At 43.7% G+C, this 20,710-nt stretch overlaps 1 protein-coding gene across 3 annotated transcripts in view; it reads left to right on the top strand.

Moving 5' to 3' along the window:
* The window catches only part of kcnip4a (potassium voltage-gated channel interacting protein 4a), a 111,389-nt gene that overhangs the window by 82,105 nt on the left and 8,574 nt on the right, over positions 1-20,710 (top strand). For all 3 annotated transcript variants that reach the window (XM_056612458.1, XM_056612461.1, XM_056612459.1), the window contains 2 exons: positions 11,839-11,963; positions 15,960-16,029. In XM_056612458.1, coding sequence (XP_056468433.1) covers positions 11,839-11,963; positions 15,960-16,029 — 195 coding nt within the window. The remainder of the gene's footprint in view (positions 1-11,838; positions 11,964-15,959; positions 16,030-20,710) is intronic.

The raw sequence follows: 20,710 nt of genomic DNA, 5'->3' as shown, positions 1-20,710 counted from the left end.
ATAGTTTGACATCCTAATCCTCTTTCAAATGAGTTGACATGTGTCAGACGGCAGACACATGAATTCATAGATCAAAACGTTTCACTAAAACGTCAAACTTTTGTAACACTTTTCCCAGGAGAACTATTCCGAATTTTCAGAAGCTACCGGACCAGTGTGGTTTCTCCGTTGCGTTGGTTGGCCGTTCCTCTGGTTGCCGTCACCACGCACGGTGCTCCATTGCTCATGCCTGTGTTCAGCGCCACCCCTGTGAGTCATTAACGCCCTCCTCCTGCTCAGCACAGCCTCAAAGGGTGCAGACCCACCCGAGTGTCACAGAATGATAAATATTTCTCCTTTTTCATCAGGTGCCTGCCGTGCACTCCACACACACACCACACACACTCTCTCAATAGCGCACACAAAACAGACACACACTCATGCACCCACTCACTCACACGCACACACACACACACTCATGCACACACAAACACACACACACACACACACACACAACAACACTCTCATACACACACAAACTCGCTCTCTCACACACAAAGAGACACACACACACATTCACTCTCTCATCCACACACATACACGTTCCCACTCACTCATCCACACACACACACACACAAACACGCACATAGGGTATCATGCACTCACGGACAGAGGTAATTACACCGACGGTAATGGAAAAGGTGTATCCATTATAAATCACTATTGGCGGACGCGGGGCCACGCATTAACCTAGCATGGGTAACACTGCTGCAGTCTTTGTCTCCGCGGTTGATCTCTGGCCCCGGCGACAGAGACGTGACCGGTTGAGAGGCAGCCAGTGTCTCCTCTGTACTGGGATCGTACTGGAGCATTGACTCCTGGGTAATTACCTGTGCTCCAAGTTGGGATGCTAGTGGAGTTGGCAAAGCGTGCTCTCTGAGAGTGCTGTTTGGAGAGATGTGTGGAACATGGTGTGCTGTTACCTTGAAAATCCTTGCTTTGTGTCACTGCATTGCCCCCCTTTTTTTTCTGAAATTCACAATTTCTAAGTCCTTTTGCTATCTTTTTGTTTCCCCTATTTGTTACGTGGCTTTTGACCATGCCTGTTCCCTTGTTGACACTTAGTATAGGACTGTGCTTAAGTTGGTTTTAAAGATGAGATGTTGGACTATTGAGGCCTGCTTAGGGTCCCTTATCACTAGGAATCAATTTCTTGTGGTCCCACGGACCCACATGAAGATCCAGAGCTGTCCATGGTCCTTCTGGCTTAATTAAATAAGCCATGGTTTATTCAAATGACCTTTTCACTTTAATTCGGTCGGCATTTAGTTGATATCAAGCAGTTTTGATGTGCCTGTCATAAGACGTTTCCTCAACAAAGATGAGACTCAACAATCAGAATACCAATGTAAACAGAATACCACAGACGGAATTTCATTAAACTGCAATCAGGACGCCACTCAATGTTCACAGAACTCCGGCACGTTTCCTTGTGAATGACCACATTGTAAAAACTAAAACGGAGCCTTTTCTGTATCGGTTAAATGTGACACGATGTTCCCAGTGTGTTCCCGAGTATTGTGACACATGCCGGCAAGTTTCACGCTTAGTTTAATCAGCAAAGCTGTTATGAGGCTCTTAATTATCTTTTAAGATGATTGAAATTAGGACGCGGGCCACTTAAGCTCTATCCGACAAATATCAAGTGAAGATTGCCTCCTATTGCACGGTTCACTGTCAACACTGCAGTGTTTTTTTGCCCCGAGGTCTTAGAAAGTAAACAAGTGATGGAAGTTCGGAACGTTGGTTTGCATTATCAAACTGTTTTCTTCTTTATTTGCTTGAGGAGGATACTCACGTAGTTCCTACCATCCCCAGTGTCAACAGCCTAGCTAGTGGACGTCCATCAGCAAGATGCTGCAACCCCAACTTCATCCTTGAAAACATTGATCTGAATTCCCTGAAAGTACCTTTTGAAGAAACGCTGAATAACTTGATAGTTTTACTAGCGGATAGAGGCCAATAAGTCTGCCTCTGTTGACCTTTGCGGATTCAGAATTGGAGATGTTGTGATGGACACAACCTTTCAAGTGACGGCATTAAAGAACCTAGTTGATGTTGCTGTGGAGGTCTGTGGAGGGCTTTGCCTCGTGAGAGAGATCTGCACAGGCAGAGAGGACGGACACATTGTTCTCGCCGTCAGTGAGGATCAGAGTACCAGAAAACTGGATTCAAAGATTGAAATGCGTTGTGTTTTGCATGCGCATGCTGTGCAGCGAACCGTGTCACACGACGAGTGATCCATATTGATGAGAATAGCACAGCTAATCAACTCTGATGGGGGCGCGGGGTTAATCCATATTTATGGATCAGGAGTAAACCTTGGGGGGGTTGGGGGGGCGTGTAGTGCACTTTAGCAACGCATCCAAAATGTGTGACTCAGTCCAGGCCAAGGGGAGCCGAACACATCGTCTTGACGATTCAAATTAAAGCTTTAATCAGTCAGTCGGAAATGTCCATCGTGATTAAAGTTCTGCTTACCGTGGATCTTGTTGGTATTTTATAAGTCTCACTTCAATACTAAATACAACGTTGTGTCCACCAGTTGTTCGTTGACATCCCATAATAGTAAACGAGGAGTTGAATATGCGCATAACAATTTGCATTATGGGATATTTCGCTGTACTTTACCATGCATATAATAACGGCGGTTGTGTCTCTTTTAAAGCTGAACACAGCATGGGCAGATTCAACCCAAAGTCTAATCGGCCAACCTTATGTATCCAAATAGAACAACACCAACAACGCAGATTCGGCGGGTTTGTGACTTTAATTAGCAAGCTCAATGAATAAGCATACGGCTGCATAAATTGCCGCACCAATACTTTTCATAATTATGCCGGGCTTACAAGGTCGTAATACATAATGCAGTGATGTTTACACGTAATATTGCAGATAATTGAGAGGTTTAAGCTGTTTCACATGCACTTGCTCAAAAATTCACTGAGTAGTCAAAATGATAGTGTAAAAATAACTTACTCTGGCTGTGTTTGTGTGATTTGGAGTTATAACGCAAGGGTTAGAGTCTCTCAAGAGACGTCTTGTGTTTGACAAGCTTTGAGTGTCAACACAAAAAGATTGACTTTCTTTATTTGATTTATTTGGTTGAAAAAATTCAATCATAGACACATTTCAATAAAAGATCTGTATATAAATGTCGCAATTGAGTGATACTGTGTTTAAACAGGGACAAAGTTGACCATTAGCTGATGTCTATTCCAGGTATTTACTAAAATCAATTGATTCATAGTATGACGTCGACCAACCTAAACACAAATGCACACTGTGGTTCTGTTAGCACCTGAGTCACCTGACTCACGTTCAAAGGCAGTTCAACACTGAGAGGTTTGAAGGCTTGATTCAATGAGATATATGACCCCCGTAGCCGAGCGGTTTCCAAGACAACAATGCCCGCGGGCGCCATTAAAAGCTTTTCCAGACAGATGAAATGGCAGACGTTTTGGATTCCAAAACCACAAATCACGTTTGTTTTTTCTTAGTGTCGCCTGGCACACTCTTTGACGTTTATAGGACCTAAATAATCACTCAACAGCCGTTGGGCACTGGCAACACAATAGCGCACAATAGCCTTCTTGTCCCGGTTGTCTGAGCACTGGGTCAGTTGTGTGTTTCTTCTACACTTCTTCATGGTGACGGAGGAAGACACACTGAACTCGTCCGACTTCCATTCTTTTTTTCCTTTCATGTTTGTTGTTTCCCGGATACAGTTTGTACTTGCGTTTTTTAAATAGAGCCAAGGACTTTTTTCCAAAGATGCTTCGATGAACAGCAAACACTAACTCATGTTAGTGTGTTAAGTATGGACTCGCTAAAACTGCGGACCAACTGTCACTTTTCTGCCAGTTTCCCCAAGTAAGGAACAAATTATTGAACACGACTCTTCCACACGGTCCTTGCTTTCATAATTTTCTCGTTTCCCATTCTACCGTCTGACAGTAACCAATTCTAACAGTAAATCTAAATCGAGAACCGTCTGAGAATTTCAAAGGCAAAACACATTTTTACGATTTCTGGGGCGTTTGTGGCACGGCAGTTATTGTTTCCATGCCCTCCATTTCAACCTCTCTACAGTTTACCCTGCAGTTCATCCCTGTGTTAGGATAATAAAAATGACATTCTGCTTTCCAAGATTCCCATCTTGGGGCCTCTTTCCATCAGATATCCCTCCTATACACACAAACCCGGTGAAGAGCCATCGGGTATATCTCCAGATCCACATTTTACAACCCGTGAATGTCATCCCACCGCGTCCACAGACCCCCTCTCCCATGTCGCCACGTCCTATATCGTTTGCGTTGACCTTTTTGCCGGTACACTTTGCGGCGGGGAGCAGACAACAATAATTCCATTATAGAAAGACACACAGGGTTCACACAGCCCACGGCAAGAAGACCTTTCTCCCCGTCGCTAGCGACTCCTCTCTCCGCCGGGATATCCATCGACATCCTGGAAACCTCGGAGGGATACCAACGTTACGGTGCCCTTAACGTCGGGCCTTTCGGTTCAAACTGCCATCAGCGCTTTTATTGTGAAGCAATTACTCCTGTTTTGTTACAACCGCTTGTATTTTCTGTGAAGACGACGGCACGATAGCGGCTTGTCTCCCTGGGGGTGCTACCGGGGGACGCTACGTTGACTCCATCACGCCATGTGTTGGAGGAGGGGCCGCGAGGCTGACAGACGCTGGCAGATGTGCCGTTGAGTGGGTAATTATGAAGGTGCTAAATCAAACTCCGCCGCGTGAGCCATCCACTCTCCATTTAAACACTCCCCTGGGAGGCAGGTGTGCCGACGACGTGTTGGGGCCGTCGGAGAGAGGGAGAGAGAGAGAGAGAGAGAGAGAGAGAGAGAGAGAGAGAGAGAGAGAGAGAGAGAGAGAGAGAGAGAGAGAGAGAGAGAGAGAGAGAGAGAGAGAGAGAGAGAGAGAGAGAGAGAGAGAGAGAGAGAGAGAGAGAGAGAGAGAGATGCACAGAGAGATGCACAGAGAGAGGGAGAGTAGCTGACGTTGATTTGACTCGGGTCAATCTTAAAGGGGAAACATGCCAACATGGATTAAAATCCAGCAGCCTGTCAGACGGTACTGGTCGGCTCATCTGTATTCATTAGCCTTATTTCACTTTATAATTCCTCTGGTTGGTATAACACTGTCCACCGTTCAGTCCAAAACGGCAGGGTTTTCAGTTCCTCTTACTTACCGGCTTAAATCATGCAGGAAGCATACTTCTTGTGGCAGAACTTTGAGGGTTTGGAAATCGAATTGAACGTTAGTGTAGTGTACACGGTGCTCTTGGACTCGAGGTAATTGGCTTCAGGTTTTCCTGTGTGGGTTTTTTAGCAGCTCAGCGCTTCCGTCTACGTGTGTTGTGTTGTGTATGTTACCGTGGACTTCCACTCCCGAGGGCAGATCAAGTCTTCGACTACCAGTAACGACCTAACCTTTCGCCGGGTCAGGAATGTTTGAAAACTAAATCGTTGGCCACATCGATCAGTCAGAGTCGGGGACATTGCTAAACGTCTTTAGAAAGAAAAACATCATTCTTCTTTGAAAAAGGAGTTTATGTTCAATCTAGTTTTATCATACTTTGTGTTTTTAATTTTTTTGACTTTCATGTCTTGCAGTATTGATTGCGAGTCATCGTCTAGTCAAGTTCAAGCAATGTGTCTATTCAGTCTATTTTCTATGCTAGAAAACAGATGGAAGAGAAGCCAAAAACAGTTTATGCACAGACATATGACAAAAATGACAATTGATTTCTAAAATAGTTCCAGTAATGAAATTATTTATTGCCGCCCCCCTCTTGGAGATTTCATTCATCTCTGAAAAGACCCAACAATACAAATAAATTGAAAAACATAATGTTGTTCACTTCCATTGTTGATGCTGTTGTTGTTGTAGGGAATTATAGATTGAATATAACGATCGTACTGATACCTGCTCTTATGAATACAGAACTAGAACTCAAGGACAGCCCAACCATCTTATAGTACGGTCTCTGTGATTATTACGGTTTTCATATTTCAGACATGGTCTGAAAGATTAGCTTCCAATGATAGAAAATACCATTCATTGAATGATATTTGATGAACTCCTATCATTTATATTACTCTTTTGCTTTCCCACCTGTGCTTTCCCTGCCGTATAACCTGTGAAAACATGATATGCATCGCCGCAGAACATAAATGAACCCAGTGGAATAGAAGTGTTGTGGTTGAAAGAGTTGAATGTATCTCATATTCATGATAAATACTCCCGGTGGGGATTTCGGTTGTCAAGCATTCAACACTTAATGCAAACCACTCTGACTCATACATACGACCAGCGATGCCACGGTGATATCAGCCTTACATGTCCCGTGACACTGATTCTTTCGTTTACATACTTTGTCCTTAAATAGACAGCCGAGATCTTGGAAACGGCGTAGCCGGGCTGATGGCGACCGTAGATACCGGCCACGGTCGCTAGTCTTTTGAGCAGCCAGCCAACGACCACGTGCGACGACAGACTGTATCTGGAGCACGCCGAGGTGAAGACGTGCTCAGATAACGTGTTTGACATCGGAGCGGGGTTAATACGTCAATACTCGAGTGTGGGCCGCCGTGCACGATGGGAAGTCACACGTTGTCACCGTGGCAGCTTCAGAGAGATGAGATGAGGTGATAAGAGGTCTTCTAGCTGTGGACAATGGGAGAGGACATGTCAGGGTTCCGGCTGGTGCAAGCACCATGAAGGAGATGTTAAATAATCATTATGTACCTTCGATATGAATGATACGTTAAAGCAGCTCATTATAATAAAGAATTATTCAAATGTTCTCCAGTCATGCTTGTTGCATTTCACGTTTTCGAAAAGATATTTCGAGAAAAACGCAACCACTTATTTGGTCTTTAGAGATTCCAGTTGTTAAAACGATGAGCATCTACTGTTTTACTTAACAGAGTATTCAAACACACCACCAATATCACAAACCCAAAGCTCCCCGTGTTCCTTGAATATTCAACACAACACTTACCAATCCATTTCCTTTTCCTTCTGAAGGATCGGATTACGTTGTGAGTGGGATATCCGACTCACGGCTGCAATCCCAAATGAGTGATGGAGGACAAACAGCGTTCGTTCTGTCAGGTGGATGACGCACCGAGCGCACGCTGGCCGCTTCATTATTCAGGGGTTTCCTGGTGACCCACAGTTACACGGGTCGTTCTCCCATAACGCCCGCCGCACAAGAACCGCAATCGGGTCAAGTCGGCCGATTTCTGGAAAACCAGAACCACAGAGCTTAGCGGCTGACCTAGATCATAGCTGACCACGGCACACAAGAAAACACATAGGCATAGTGTTGCATCCTGATCACCAGTAGTGGTAACGCTATCACTTGCGAGGGGAGAGCACTGTCTCCTGTTCTGTCTTCCCCAGTGGTGCTGAAGAGGTCAATGAGCTGCAACCGTCTTAGAAAATTTGCTTTTCTAAAACTATTGTCAAACTCATCGTGCCATGGCTCAATATATGGTTCTGCATCAGTTCTGGTGAATAAGTCCAAAGGAGGTGCTCAACTTAGCAGACCCGTTTACGAAGACTTTTAGCAGAAAGTCCAAAGTTTTTCTTATTGTATTATTATGGTTGAGCAGCTTGGTTTGATTCAACATTGCTGTACGAAAGCTGTGACACTTGTATGCAGATGAACTCTGCTGTGTCCAGTCTCTCCAGACCCTAAAGATGCCTACAGATGATCCCTTTATGATACACTATGGCTTCATATACCGGGCCCCTATATTCCAGTCCATAGAGCTTATTGATCCATGGATGTTAGGCTTGCAACCTTTCGCTTGGCCTTATCTTTGAGAATATTAAACTGATTGATGAAACGGTGCCTGGGGATTAACCTCACAGGGCGAAGGGTAAACAGGGTGCACAATTTTCTCTTTCGATGCGTTGGACTGCGCTCACTCACCGAGATTGTATTCTGTGGTGTTGGCTATTGTTTGTGCCTCTTGGCTTTTTCGGATCGTTTGTCTACGGGTGAAGAAATTGCGAAGTCAGTACATGTATTTTTCATGAATCTAACACTAAACCTGTAAGAGCAGAAGCTACATATTGGATATTAAGGAGCAACAATACAATAAGGGTGGTATGATTCTTTCAAAGAAGGCGTATTGATTGCATGGGTATGGCTTTGCCTGCTTGTTTGAGTTACCTGAGTAAGCTTACACACCGACTGATTCATCCCCCCACCGCACCCCTCCCCATTCTCTCTGTGCTTCAACACTTCCTTCAGGACAACAAAATAATGAATGTAAAAAGTTTGTGAAATATTAACTTTTTATCCGCTCCCAAGGCAAAAACAATGTCAATTTGGCGGGTGAGTGTCTTGGTGGGAGCTTGGCCGCCGTGCTTCGTGGCATACTGTTGCCATTTAGTTACTAAAGACACAAAGGTCACACATTAATCCTGACAGGCCCGGCCGTTTGCTCTTTTCCCCCCTGATTAATGGAGGTGTCACTCCCACCCCTACTTTATTTAGCCCCTCAGAAACCCCCCCGCGTCGGCCATCTTCTCTCCTGTGTCTCCTCGGCTTCTTGTTTGTTTTTCCTCACCGCTGCCTTTGTGACTTTGAGAGGCAATTAAGAGCCTTAATTATAGATTATGAATTATGGATTCACTAGCGGTGCAAGAAAATGGCGTAATTGGTGAGCGGTAATCTACATGGTGAAACCTTGTTATTTTTGTCATGGTTTCACATTTTCTGCCATTGTTTGTAAGAATTATTTCAACATAAGTTTTGGCCGATAATTTAATGGTTATAGTCATTCATCCTTGAGGATTGCATTAAATAGAGATATTTATTTGAATAGTATAACAAGATAGTTAGATAGAGAAAAGACGTTTTTGTATAATACCACCACTTAAAGTAGAACATTCTTCCAATCTAATGGCCTTCAGACTGTGTGGTATTTTAAAATCATACGCATATAATCATTGATTTGTTTTGGTAATGATAATTGTGATAATAGATCTCTATCCAGATCTATTCTCACACACAGTCGGTGTACGATTCAGGAACCTAATCAGTTCTCCCTCAAAATAAAGTGCATTACGCCACACACAGAATAGGGGTCTTTAAAGGTCATGACATGAATATGACACCAGAACAGCTTCCCACACATGAAAGCCTTTAAAGTCTGCGATTAAAGTCGGATAGCGCCTAAACCTTTTTTCCAGCCCACGCGCCAAAATCTTCCTCCGCCAGCATGTCTCCTCCATTCCACATAAGGAGAGAAGTGTCTGGTCGGTACGGCTGTAATTGAGGGGACGATCACCCCAAACCCTGCAACGTCCGTCCTGTCCCCTTCTTTTGGTCGATCGCTCGTTTTAGATATCTTACGAATGCTCTCCCTCTCTCCATGTCTTACAATGACGTCTTGTCTGGCCTCAAAAATAGTTATGAGGCCTAGTTCCAAAGTAAATCAGCTGCTGATATTAGTCTTCCTTGTCACTTCGCTATTCAGTTAGTATTCTTTATGCAGTGTTCTTAACCAGACACTTTCTATTCTCAGCATTGGTCGATTCCTAAAGTAATAAAAGGTATTTGAGTAAATGGATCACCTTTAAGGTCTTTCTTTCTTCGCTTTAGGCGCGGGTCGACCTTCACACCAACGTCTCCCTTGACGCCAATTGACTTTTAGGATCTTTTCAGGCGTAGGAGGTTGTTTGGATTGAGCTCTCCTTCAAGCGTTTCACTTCAAACCCGGTTTCAGTTTACTAGCAAAGGCTGAATCCTAATTGGTCCGTTCACACGGCAAGCGGATCACCGATACGACCCCCCGCACTCTCACGTGGCACGTGTTGTTGTCCTGAACCGGAAAAACGTCCTGCAAACCCGTACAGCGGCACGCGCCCAGTGCTCCGATCCCCTCCTCCCCTACCCCCGTACTCCTCTCCTCCTCATGCTGCGGCTCTTCGTTGCCAGGGGTTACCGTGCCCCCCCCCCCGTTGACCGTGTGTTTTCCCAGGTAGCGTCTCGTCGCGGGGCGGCGCCTCCCTCCCTCCCTCCTCTCCCTCCCTCCCTCCTCTCCCCCTCTCGACGGTTTTACTGCTGACCACAAATGCGTTGTTCCTTTCTTTGTGTTTACCCCCCTCCCTCTCTCTTTCTCCCTCTCTCTGTGTTTATGCCTCATACGGGGTCGGCAGTAAGTGCTGGCCCTGGCGCCAATCCTGGCAGAATCTGCCGTCTTCAGCATCCGATGGGAACGTGTGCTGGGAACACCAAGGCGTGGGTCTTGAGTTGGGGGGGGGGGGGGGGGGGGGGGGGGGGGGGGGAGCGTTGGCTGGTACGGAACTAAGTGAGGTGTCTGAGTGAGCCTTGATTGTGGGATGCGTTGGGTTTGAAGGGCGATTAGAGGATTCGTTGTTCGAATCCCAGAAGCGTTTCCGTTTTGCGTGTCATTTCCGTAGCGTTTGATGCCAACAAGGAAATGTGCGCACTCTGAGAGCCGACGGAGACACACTGACACATACTTGGAGCCAAGCACAATCGCATGGACTCTCACACACAGACACACACACACACACACGTAGCAACACACACACACACACTCTCATTTAGAGCTACACATAACACTTCTCGAAGACACCCATACAAACACACACACACACTCAAACCCTCCCATACACAAACAGCTCGGACACACTCACACTCACACAGATACTATCTCTCACGCACACACACGCTGACACACACAGACACACACTCTCGCGCTCACACGCTGCTCAGACACACACTATCCCTCTCACACTCACACTCTGACACACACACACACACACACACGCACACACACACACACACACACACACACAATCACACTCTCTCACACACACACACACACGCGCAAATACTCACACTGTCCCCCGGCTCTGTCGTTCGGCAGTTAATCTGTAGCCAAAATGGTAGCCACGGTCCGCTGGCATCCAGCCACACAGAGCTAATGAGGCTTTTAGAGACCAATGCTGCACTTCAGGCCGACGAGAGAGAGAGCAGGCGAGAGCGGGAGCGGCCAGGCGGCGACCAGAGCGAGTCAACGCCGCCGCCAGTGACAGCGTCGAGACAGCGCATGCCCCCATTACAGGGGCCGTTAAGAGGGTGCGTTCGGTCTCGCCGGCCCCTCATCACAAGACGTGGAAGGCAGAGGAGTCTGCTCCCACCCCACAGACCCCTTAATTGCCTCTGCATCATAGTGCGAGAGGCCCCTGTGTGTTTAAACGTGGCCGTGTCTTGGGAAGGGGAAACTGGCCGTTTGGATCAGATGTGGTAATGTTTGGGTTGGGCTTTAAAGTGTTTTTAGTTTTTTTTCAAAGAAAGCCATTTTGTTTTGATGAGGCACTTATTTCACCAGAGGCGTAAGACACGAGGGGGAAAGGTGACGCAGGGCTGCATCGATTTTCCATTTAGTTCATTTTTCTTTCTTGCGTTTACATCCATTTGAACATTCGGCCAACAAAGTTTACCACACACTCACAGAGAGACACTTTCCTCACAAAGCGTCAGCCACCCTTAAACCCGAGACGTGACTGCGACCCTGTCCCTCAAGGGCTCCTGATTCAACCCAGTGCTTCAGAAACACACAAGACCGACCCAGAGTTGATCACTTGCAGCAAACCCTCCAAAGTGCCCATCACTTCCATCATTACTACACACATACCGACTGACTCTCTGGACTAAGTTCTCCGGTACTATCCTTCACACACACACCGACTGACTCTCTCTCTCTCTCTCCTCCCTGCAGACAGCGTGGAGGATGAGCTGGAGCAGTCGGCAGTGCGCCACCGGCCTGAAGGCCTGGAGCAGCTGGAGGCTCAGACCCGCTTCTCCCGGAAGGAGCTCCAGATCCTGTACCGCGGCTTCAAGAACGTAAGCCCAGTGTCCTTCGCTCTCCATGGACGTGTTTCTGTTCATAGGTGTCGTCGGTATGGACGTTGGTGTGGTTGACCTGGTGGTTTGGCGCTGGGTGTAGGATAGTGCAGTGGTTTGTAGGGCGTTGGACTCCTGACTGAGTACCACGTTCGATACCCGATGTCCAGATTTAGAGGCGTTCTTGATATGAAGTTTGCCTAACCCCTGCTAGCTGCTTCTGAATGAATGAGGGTCCATATCTGTGTTAATTCAATATTAATAATTAGTAGCTTGGTAAAAAATTATCTCCTGAATAACTAACTGTAACAATATTAAAGAGTAGGCCATATCTCATCAGCTCATAGAAACTGCAGCAGAAATGTCAGAATTATTGGGGGAATTAATATAATATGATCTTAAAAAAACGATATATACGATTTATAATATTCAGCTTGATAAGCTATTCAGGATTCACACACACTCAGGGATAGATGCTGGGTAGGTTTGTCAGGGATTAATGTTGGGCAGCTGTGGGTCCTAGCCTGTTTGAAACGTTCTAGTTTAAAAGTTCTGGGTTCGATCCTCAACCTGAACGTATCCGTGAGCATCGATCATCTCTACTTGCTTCTTAATTTCTCCTTGCTGTATTCCCTGTAAGGTCCTTTGGTCATCAGGCCCAGAGAGGTAATAATAGTGAAACAGTGGTGTGATACCATGAAACCGTTATGAAAATGGCGTAGATTACTGATGAGCAATCGGGTCACGGAGAGTGTTGTGTGACAACGTGGCCCACATAGGCTCTCCTCCCTGTTCTCCTCGCCTCGGGTGTGTGCGGCCTAATGAGATAACCCAGAATTAACTCTGAGTCCTAATTGTCTGCCGACGCCGAAACGCGGGCGAGAAGCGTGACAGACGGTGGCAGCGCTCGCCCTTTGACCTCCGGTAACCCTCTGGTGGCAGCCGCTTCCTGTTGAGAGGAGCACAGGTCGCTGGCCGAGATACCCGTCCGTATGTCCGCGTGTCTTTGTGTCCGTGTGTCCTTGTGTGCGGGGACAGAGACCCGGACGGTGGGGGGATCTAATGAGGTGTCTCGTGAAGGTCCCCCCGGTTGGGTCTTCGCCCTCCCTCGTGGGAGATTAGGATCTGCACCTGGGACGCAACGGTTGCGCGAGCCGTTGCTTATTTTAGCCCCTGTGTGCTTCGAGAAACCTGATCTGCTTCCCAGCAGTCCTCTCGGCGCACACTCTACTCACTTTTGAAGTGTGCTTGCCTGCAGGTTGAGTCATCGCCCAGGAAGTGATAACGTTAGAAAACTATTGTTCGGTGAACCTCTGTAAGAGTTTTGTTGAAATCGTCCGGTACAAGAATAAGCGATTTTCACTGGCGTAATAAAGGCACGTTTTTTTTCCCCCGCAGCGCACCGATAAATCCTCTGTCGTCTATTGTAAGAAATGCGGACGCTCGCCCTCTCGGGTTGCCTGAGGTTTCGGAGGAAAGTGAACACCGGAACCGGGAACGCGGTTGCGGTTTGTGAGAACGAGGTCATCGGTGTCCACAGTACACCGTAGACGCTGTCCATGTGGAACACGTAGCAGGCAGGGCTTTGGTGGAGATCAGCAGACCTAACACATGTGACCTTGAGGTCCTGACTCCCTAACCTGCCGTTACGGAGAGTGTACCCACTCCCCCGTGCTCCACCACGATATCTCCGTCCAAATCCTCTTCTCAAGACTCGATCGCAAACGCACCCTCCTGTCTGACTGGAGACGGCGTCGGTTATGGCGTTGTCATTATCCAGTCCCACGCACGGCAGAACAGATCAGCCATTTTCTGTCCACGCTCACGGACGACCCTGTCTGATTCCTTTACTTATAGCTATGGCTCATGGGTTTGTTTCACACGCCGGCACTTCAAGGCTGGCTGGCTTTGGTTTTTTTGTATCCCCCGTGATGAACCTGTGATTTATTTTGTGCGGATGAGCTGGCACTTCCCCAGTGTACAGAAGAATGGACGCTGGTTCAGGTTGTCACCTCTTGAGACCAGTGTCCTGTGGCCACAAAGACAGCACTCTTATGATGAAACACAGGCCTGGATCATTGTTATGTTCCCTGCCAAATTGTCAACCTGAAGTAAACTCTTTCACTAAATCGTTTTACACGTTGTGCTTTGGTTGCAACATTCCCATTCATCTGAATGTTTTTGGGTTTAAAATGTAAAAGATAAAACTGAAGTTACATAAAAAGTGTTTTCTAAGAGGACGAGTGTAATTGTGTGCTTAAAGCCACGGTCAAGTTGTACAATGAAAGTAATTCCGTCTAATTCTGTATTTACAGGGATAGTCTCTCTTATGTTTGGACCTAGGTTACTCGAGGCATCTCAGGGGTTTTTATCGGCTACAATCCCTCTCCTATAAACACAAAAGTCTGCCCACAGATGTCAGTGTGCCAGTTGTACATGCTGCGCTCACACTCTGTGTCCAGGGGGGGTGGAACCACTAAACCTTTCTCTGAACCCTGCATGTCGCCCGTCTCATTCCAGTGTAAGTGTCATTGCTTGCGCCAAATCATAAAATATGTACTGTTTAATAGAGTCTTCGATGTAAAACTATCAAGCAGTGTACGTCTGAACGGGACGAGAATCATAGTCAACCTCCGATAACGGGGAGCAAGTCAAGGTGGTGGCGAACGACACAGAATAGCTTTCAAAACGACACAACGTGATTCTACAGCGTCTAACGTCATTGCCCCAAGCTTTTACTTTTTGTTCAAACTTACTTGGCGTTAAACCCAACCGGGAACCATCAACCCAGGATTCAGTTTTAAATTAATTTAGTCTTTGAGGGAAAGGTGAAATACTGATAGGAGTGAGAGAGAAATCCACATTCTGAGAAGAGATGCAGTGAAAAGCAGCTTTAAGGACACAGACATTGAGAATTTGACAGCATATGGGGGCTTAAAAAAAGATAAGCTCAATTTAGATTGTAATGAAGTGGCAGTAGCAGATATTGTTGGCAGGTATATTTTTATCTTAAAAGTTGCAGTGTGCTCCTTTTCTACCTGCATCAGTTTTAGCACATGGTACTACAACTTGGTACAACACATTCAATACATGAAATATGCTCTACTAAAACTAATTTTATTAGTTGCTTTTTGATTACAATGCATATTTTTCAGTAATGTCTTCATTTTTGTTCTATTCTTGTCAGCCTTGACCTCATTTGTGGTGATACTAGATGTTGAATACGTATTTTACATACAAGTACATCATTAGCTGACATTACTATTCTCCATTTCCCTGAAGGCTCTGGCAATGTGGATGCAAAGGTCTAACACGCACGCAAACAAAACAAACAAAAATATGTTATTGTGTATTTTATTCAAGGTTTCATGCAGGCTTGTAGGAGGAAGTTGACAGCCTTTTTTAATGTTGGCCTTGTATCTAGCGTCCTTTTATTTAATGATATTACTGGCACATTACTTTGCAATTGAATGGATTTTTATAATGAGACGTGTAAATAATATCAATACAGCATAATACAAAATATAAACGCTTAAAGACAAGTTCCACTGATGTTAGCTAGAATGAAACAATTGGGAAGTTAGTTCAATATTGGTTAGATCATTCACTTATATTTCTAATTAATGAAGGTTGCAAATGTTCGATGTAGAGTCTAAGAGGAGTCATCTTTATGGAAATTATGTGATGGTAGTTTATCTTCTGGACATGTTTTGACAGATAAACAGTATTAGAATCCCTTTCTTGTGACAGCATGGGACTTCTGAGGCAATTGCTCACATTATTTGAAGCAACTGTTCAAAATAATGGATCCTATAATTAACAGAAAAATGTCTTACGATATTTTGTTCAAGAGGTATCTTTTCACAATCGATATGTACTTAGAGTGTATTGTGTCCAAGTCTACCGAACACAAGCAGCAGCAGCAAAAAAAAAACATTTCCACACAAGAAGATGTAATGTTGTTTTGATCATTGTAATACACTGCTCCTGTTCCAGGAATGCCCGAGTGGAGTGGTCAACGAAGACACCTTCAAAGACATCTACTCACAGTTCTTCCCGCAAGGAGGTATGTTGTTGTAGCCAAGAGTCTCCCTCCCTCGTCATTATCCCCTGGTCTCTCTTGTGTGATCTTTCTGTTGGATTATGAGACATTACGGCTAATGCACTTTTGTTTGCTTCCCCCCCTCCCCGTATTGAAAATGAAAATGGATATTGTTTTTTTTCCTTGGTTTCCTTGATGGCTTTGAGCCAAACAAAGACGGCTTTGCGTTCTCTACTTCCTTGTCATTTTATAAAAATTCCCAAGTGTTCCAATCCATGACATGAAACAGTAAAGGTATTATATGTAGTATCTGTCAGAACAGAAGGGGTCATTCGATCAAAGCAATAACAAAACAACAAAAATATTTTTTTTCTGCCCCAATCCCACCCACTGTCCTTTTTATCGGTCGGCATGAAAAAAAGCATAAGGGGTAACACTGTTGTTTTTTATCGGTCATCACGGAAAAAAACATAATGGGTTACATTGTCGTTTTTCCTTTGTTGTCATAAAAAAAACAAAAGGGGTAACACTGTTGTTTTTTAATCGGCCGACATGAAAAAAACATAATGCTAATAATACTGTCGTCTTTTATCGGTCGTCATGAAAAAAAACATAAGGGGTAACACTGTTTTTTATTGGTCGTCATGAAAAAAAACATAAGGGGTAACACTGCTGTTTTTTATCGGTCGTCATGGAAAAAAACTTAAGGGGTAACACTGTCGTTTTTTATCGGTCGTCATTGAAAAAAACATAAGGGGTAACACTGTGGTTTTTTATAGGTCATCATGGAAAAAAACATAAGGGGTAACACTGGTTTTTTATCGGTCATCATGGAAAAAATCATAAGGGGTAACACTGTCGTTTTTCATTTGTTGTCATAAAAAAAACAAAAGAGGTAACACTGTTGTTTTTTAATCGGCCGTCATGAAAAAAAAACATAAGGGGTAACACTTGTTTTTTATCGGTCGTCATGAAAAAATCATAAGGGGTAACACTGTCAATTTTTTTATCGGTTGTCAAATTAAACATAAGGTGTAGCAGTGTGGTTTTTCATCGCCCGTCATCAAACAAAACATAAGGGGTAACACTGTTGTTTTTTAATCGGCCGTCATGAAAAAAACATAATGCTAATGATACTGTCGTCTTTTATCGGTCGTCATGTAAAGAACCTAAGGGGTAACACTGTTGTTTTTTATCGGTCGTCATGGAAAAAAACCTAAGGGGTAACACTGGTTTTTTATCGGTCATCATGGAAAAAAACATAAGGGGTAACATTGTGGTTTTTTATCGGTCGTCATGAAAAAGAACATAAAGGGTAACACTGTTGTTTTTTATCGGTCATCATGGAAAAAACATAATGGGTAACATTGTCGTTTTTCATTTGTTGTCATAAAAAAAACAAAAGGGGTAACACTGTTGTTTTTTAATCGGCCGTCATGAAAAAAACATAATGGCTAATAATACTGTCGTCTTTTATCGGTCTTCAAGAAAAAAACCTAAGGGGTAACACTGTTGTTTTTTATCGGTCGCCATGAAAAAAAACATAAGGGGTAACACTGTTGTATTTTATTGGTCGTCATGAAAAAAAACAAAAGGGGTAACACTGTTGTTTTTTAATCGGCCGTCATGAAAAAAACATAATGGCTAATAATACTGTCATCTTTTATCGGTCGTCATGAAAAGAACCTAAGGGGTAACACTGTCGTTTTTTTCGATAGTCATGAAAAAAAACATAAGGGGTAGCACTGTTGTTTTTTATCGGTCGTCATTGAAAAAAACAAAAGGGGTAACACTGTTGTTTTTTAATCGGCCGTCAAGAAAAATACATAATGGCTAATAATACTGTCGTCTTTTATCGGTCGTCATGAAAAAAACCTAAGGGGTAACACTGTCGTTTTTTTCGATAGTCATGAAAAAAAATCTAAGGGGTAACACTTGTTTTTTATCGGTCGTCATGAAAAAAACATAAGGGGTAACACTTTCAATTTTTTTATCGGTTGTCAAATTAAACATAAGGTGTAGCAGTGTGGTTTTTCATCGCCCGTCATCAAACAAAACATAAGGGGTAACACTTTGTTTTTTAATCGGCCGTCATGAAAAAAACATAATGCTAATGATACTGTCGTCAATTATCGGTCGTCATGAAAAAAACCTAATGGGTAACACTGTCGTTTTTTATTGGTCGTCATGAAAAAAAACATAAGGGGTAACACTGTCGTTTTTTATTGGTCGTCATGAAAAAATACATAAGGGGTAACACTGTCGTTTTTTATTGGTCGTCATGAAAAAAAAACATAAGGGGTAACACTGTGGTTTTTTATTGGTAGTCATGAAAAAAAACATAAGGGGTAACACTGTCGTTTTTTATTGGTCGTCATGAGAAAAAAAACAAGGGGTAACACTGTCGTTTTGTATTGGTCGTCATGAAAAAAAACATAAGGGGTAACACTGTCGTTTTTAATTGGTCGTCATGAAAAAAAACATAAGGGGTAACACTGTCGTTTTTTATTGGTCGTCATGAAAAAAAACATAAGGGGTAACACTGTCGTTTTTTATTGGTCGTCATGAAAAAAACATAAGAGGTAACACTGTCGTTTTTTATTGGTCGTCATGAAAAAAAACATAAGGGGTAACACTGTCGTTTTTTATTGGTCGTCATGAAAAAAACATAAGGGGTAATACTGTTGTTTTTTATTGGTCGTCATGAAAAAAACATAAGAGGTAACACTGTCGTTTTTTATTGGTCGTCATGAAAAAAAACATGAGGGGTAACACTGTCGTTTTTTATTGGTCGTCATGAAAAAAACATAAGGGGTAATACTGTTGTTTTTTATTGGTCGTCATGAAAAAAAACATAAGGGGTAACACTGTCGTTTTTTATTGGTCGTCATGGAAAAAAACATAAGGGGTAACACTGTTGTTTTTTATTGGTCGTCATGAAAAAAAACATAAGGGGTAACACTTTCGTTTTTTATTAGTCGTCATGAAAAAAACATAAGGGGTAACACTGTCGTTTTTTATTGGTCGTTATGAAAAAAAACATAGGGGGTAACACTGTTTTTTTTTTATTGGTCGTCATGAATAACAACATAAGGGGTAACACTGTCGTTTTTTATTAGTCGTCATGAAAAAAACATAAGGGGTAACACTGTCGTTTTTTATTGGTCGTCATGAAAAAAAACATAGGGGGTAACACTTGTTTTTTATTGGTAGTCATGAAATAAAACATAAGGGGTAACACTGTTGTTTTTAATTGGTCGTCATGAAAAAAAACATATGAGGTAACACTGTCGTTTTTTATTGGTCGATATGAAAAAAAACATAAGGGGTAACACTGTCGTTTTTTTATTGGTCGTCATGAAAAAAACATAAGGGGGTAACACTGTTGTTTTTTATTGGGCGTCATGAATAAAAACATAAGGTGCAACACTGTTGTTTGTTATTGGTTGTCATGAAATAAAACATAAGGTGCAACACTGTCGTTTGTTATTGGTCGTCATGAAATAAAACAAGGTGCAACATTGTCGTTTTTTATTGGTCGTCATGAAAAAAACCTAAGGGGTAACACTGTCGTTTTTTTATTTGTTGTTAATTATAACCTCTCACCAATTCCTATCTGGTGCCTCTGTGGCGCAGGTGGTAGAGCTGTTACCTATCTGTTCTGGAGACATGGGTTCGATTCCGGCCTAGGCCGGTTTTGTAGGAATGAATGGATGGTGAATGGATGAGTGCGAGTAACTGTCTGTGTGAATTGATTACTGTGAATGACTTAATTCACAATAATCATTTAGTACAAACAGTCATTCGGAATGAATGGGTGAGTGGGAATGACTGTCTGGGAGAATGGATGGCTGGGAGTGAGTGCACTCATTCACAGTCATCCAATCTCCCAGACAGTCATTCGAAATGAATGTGTGAGCGAATGGTTCCCTTCACTAGACAGTTGTTCCCACTAACTGCCCATGGCAGGAAACAAACCCATGTCCCCAGAACAGATAGGAAACAGCTCCACCACAGAGGCACCTCTTGTTTGGTAAATGTTTAAAAACAATGAATATTTTATAGACATACCCAGGCCAGGACTTGAACCCAGGTCGCTGCATCTCAGATGAGGTTGAATTTTTCAACAGCAGACGGCGTCTTTCTCCATTGCGCCACCGAGACACAGAGTCTGTGAATCTCAGAAGTTCTACTGGTAGTTAGGGTGAGGAGGGGTGGAGGAGTTATAATCTGTGACGGGGAGGAGTTATAACCTGTGACGGGGGAGGAGTTATGATTTGTGGGAGGAGTTATAATTTGTGACGGGGGAGGAGTTATGTTTTGTGGGAGGAGCTAATCGGTGTTAATTTGGAATAATCTGTTTATTTGTGGGAGGAGCTATAATGTGTTACGGGGGAGGGGTTATGTTTTGTGGGAGGAGTTATAATGTGTTTTGTGGGAGGAGTTATGTTTTGTGGGAGGAGTTATAATTTGTGACGGGGAGGAGTTATGTTTTGTGGGAGGAGTTATAATGTGTGACGGGGGAGGAGTAATGTTTTGTGGGAGGAGCTAATCATTGTTAATTTGGAATAATCTGTGTTTATTTGTGGGAGGAGCTATAATTTGTGACAGGGGAGGAGTTATGTTTTGTGGGAGGAGTTATAATTTGTGACGGGGGAGGAGTTATGTTCTGTGGGAGGACCTATAGTGTGTTACGGGGGAGGAG

Source organism: Gadus chalcogrammus, chromosome 17 (assembly GCF_026213295.1).
Source record: "Gadus chalcogrammus isolate NIFS_2021 chromosome 17, NIFS_Gcha_1.0, whole genome shotgun sequence".
Taxonomy (NCBI): Eukaryota; Metazoa; Chordata; class Actinopteri; order Gadiformes; family Gadidae; genus Gadus; species Gadus chalcogrammus.
Note: the sequence above shows the minus strand (reverse complement) of the source record. Positions and strands in the feature narration are given on the sequence as shown.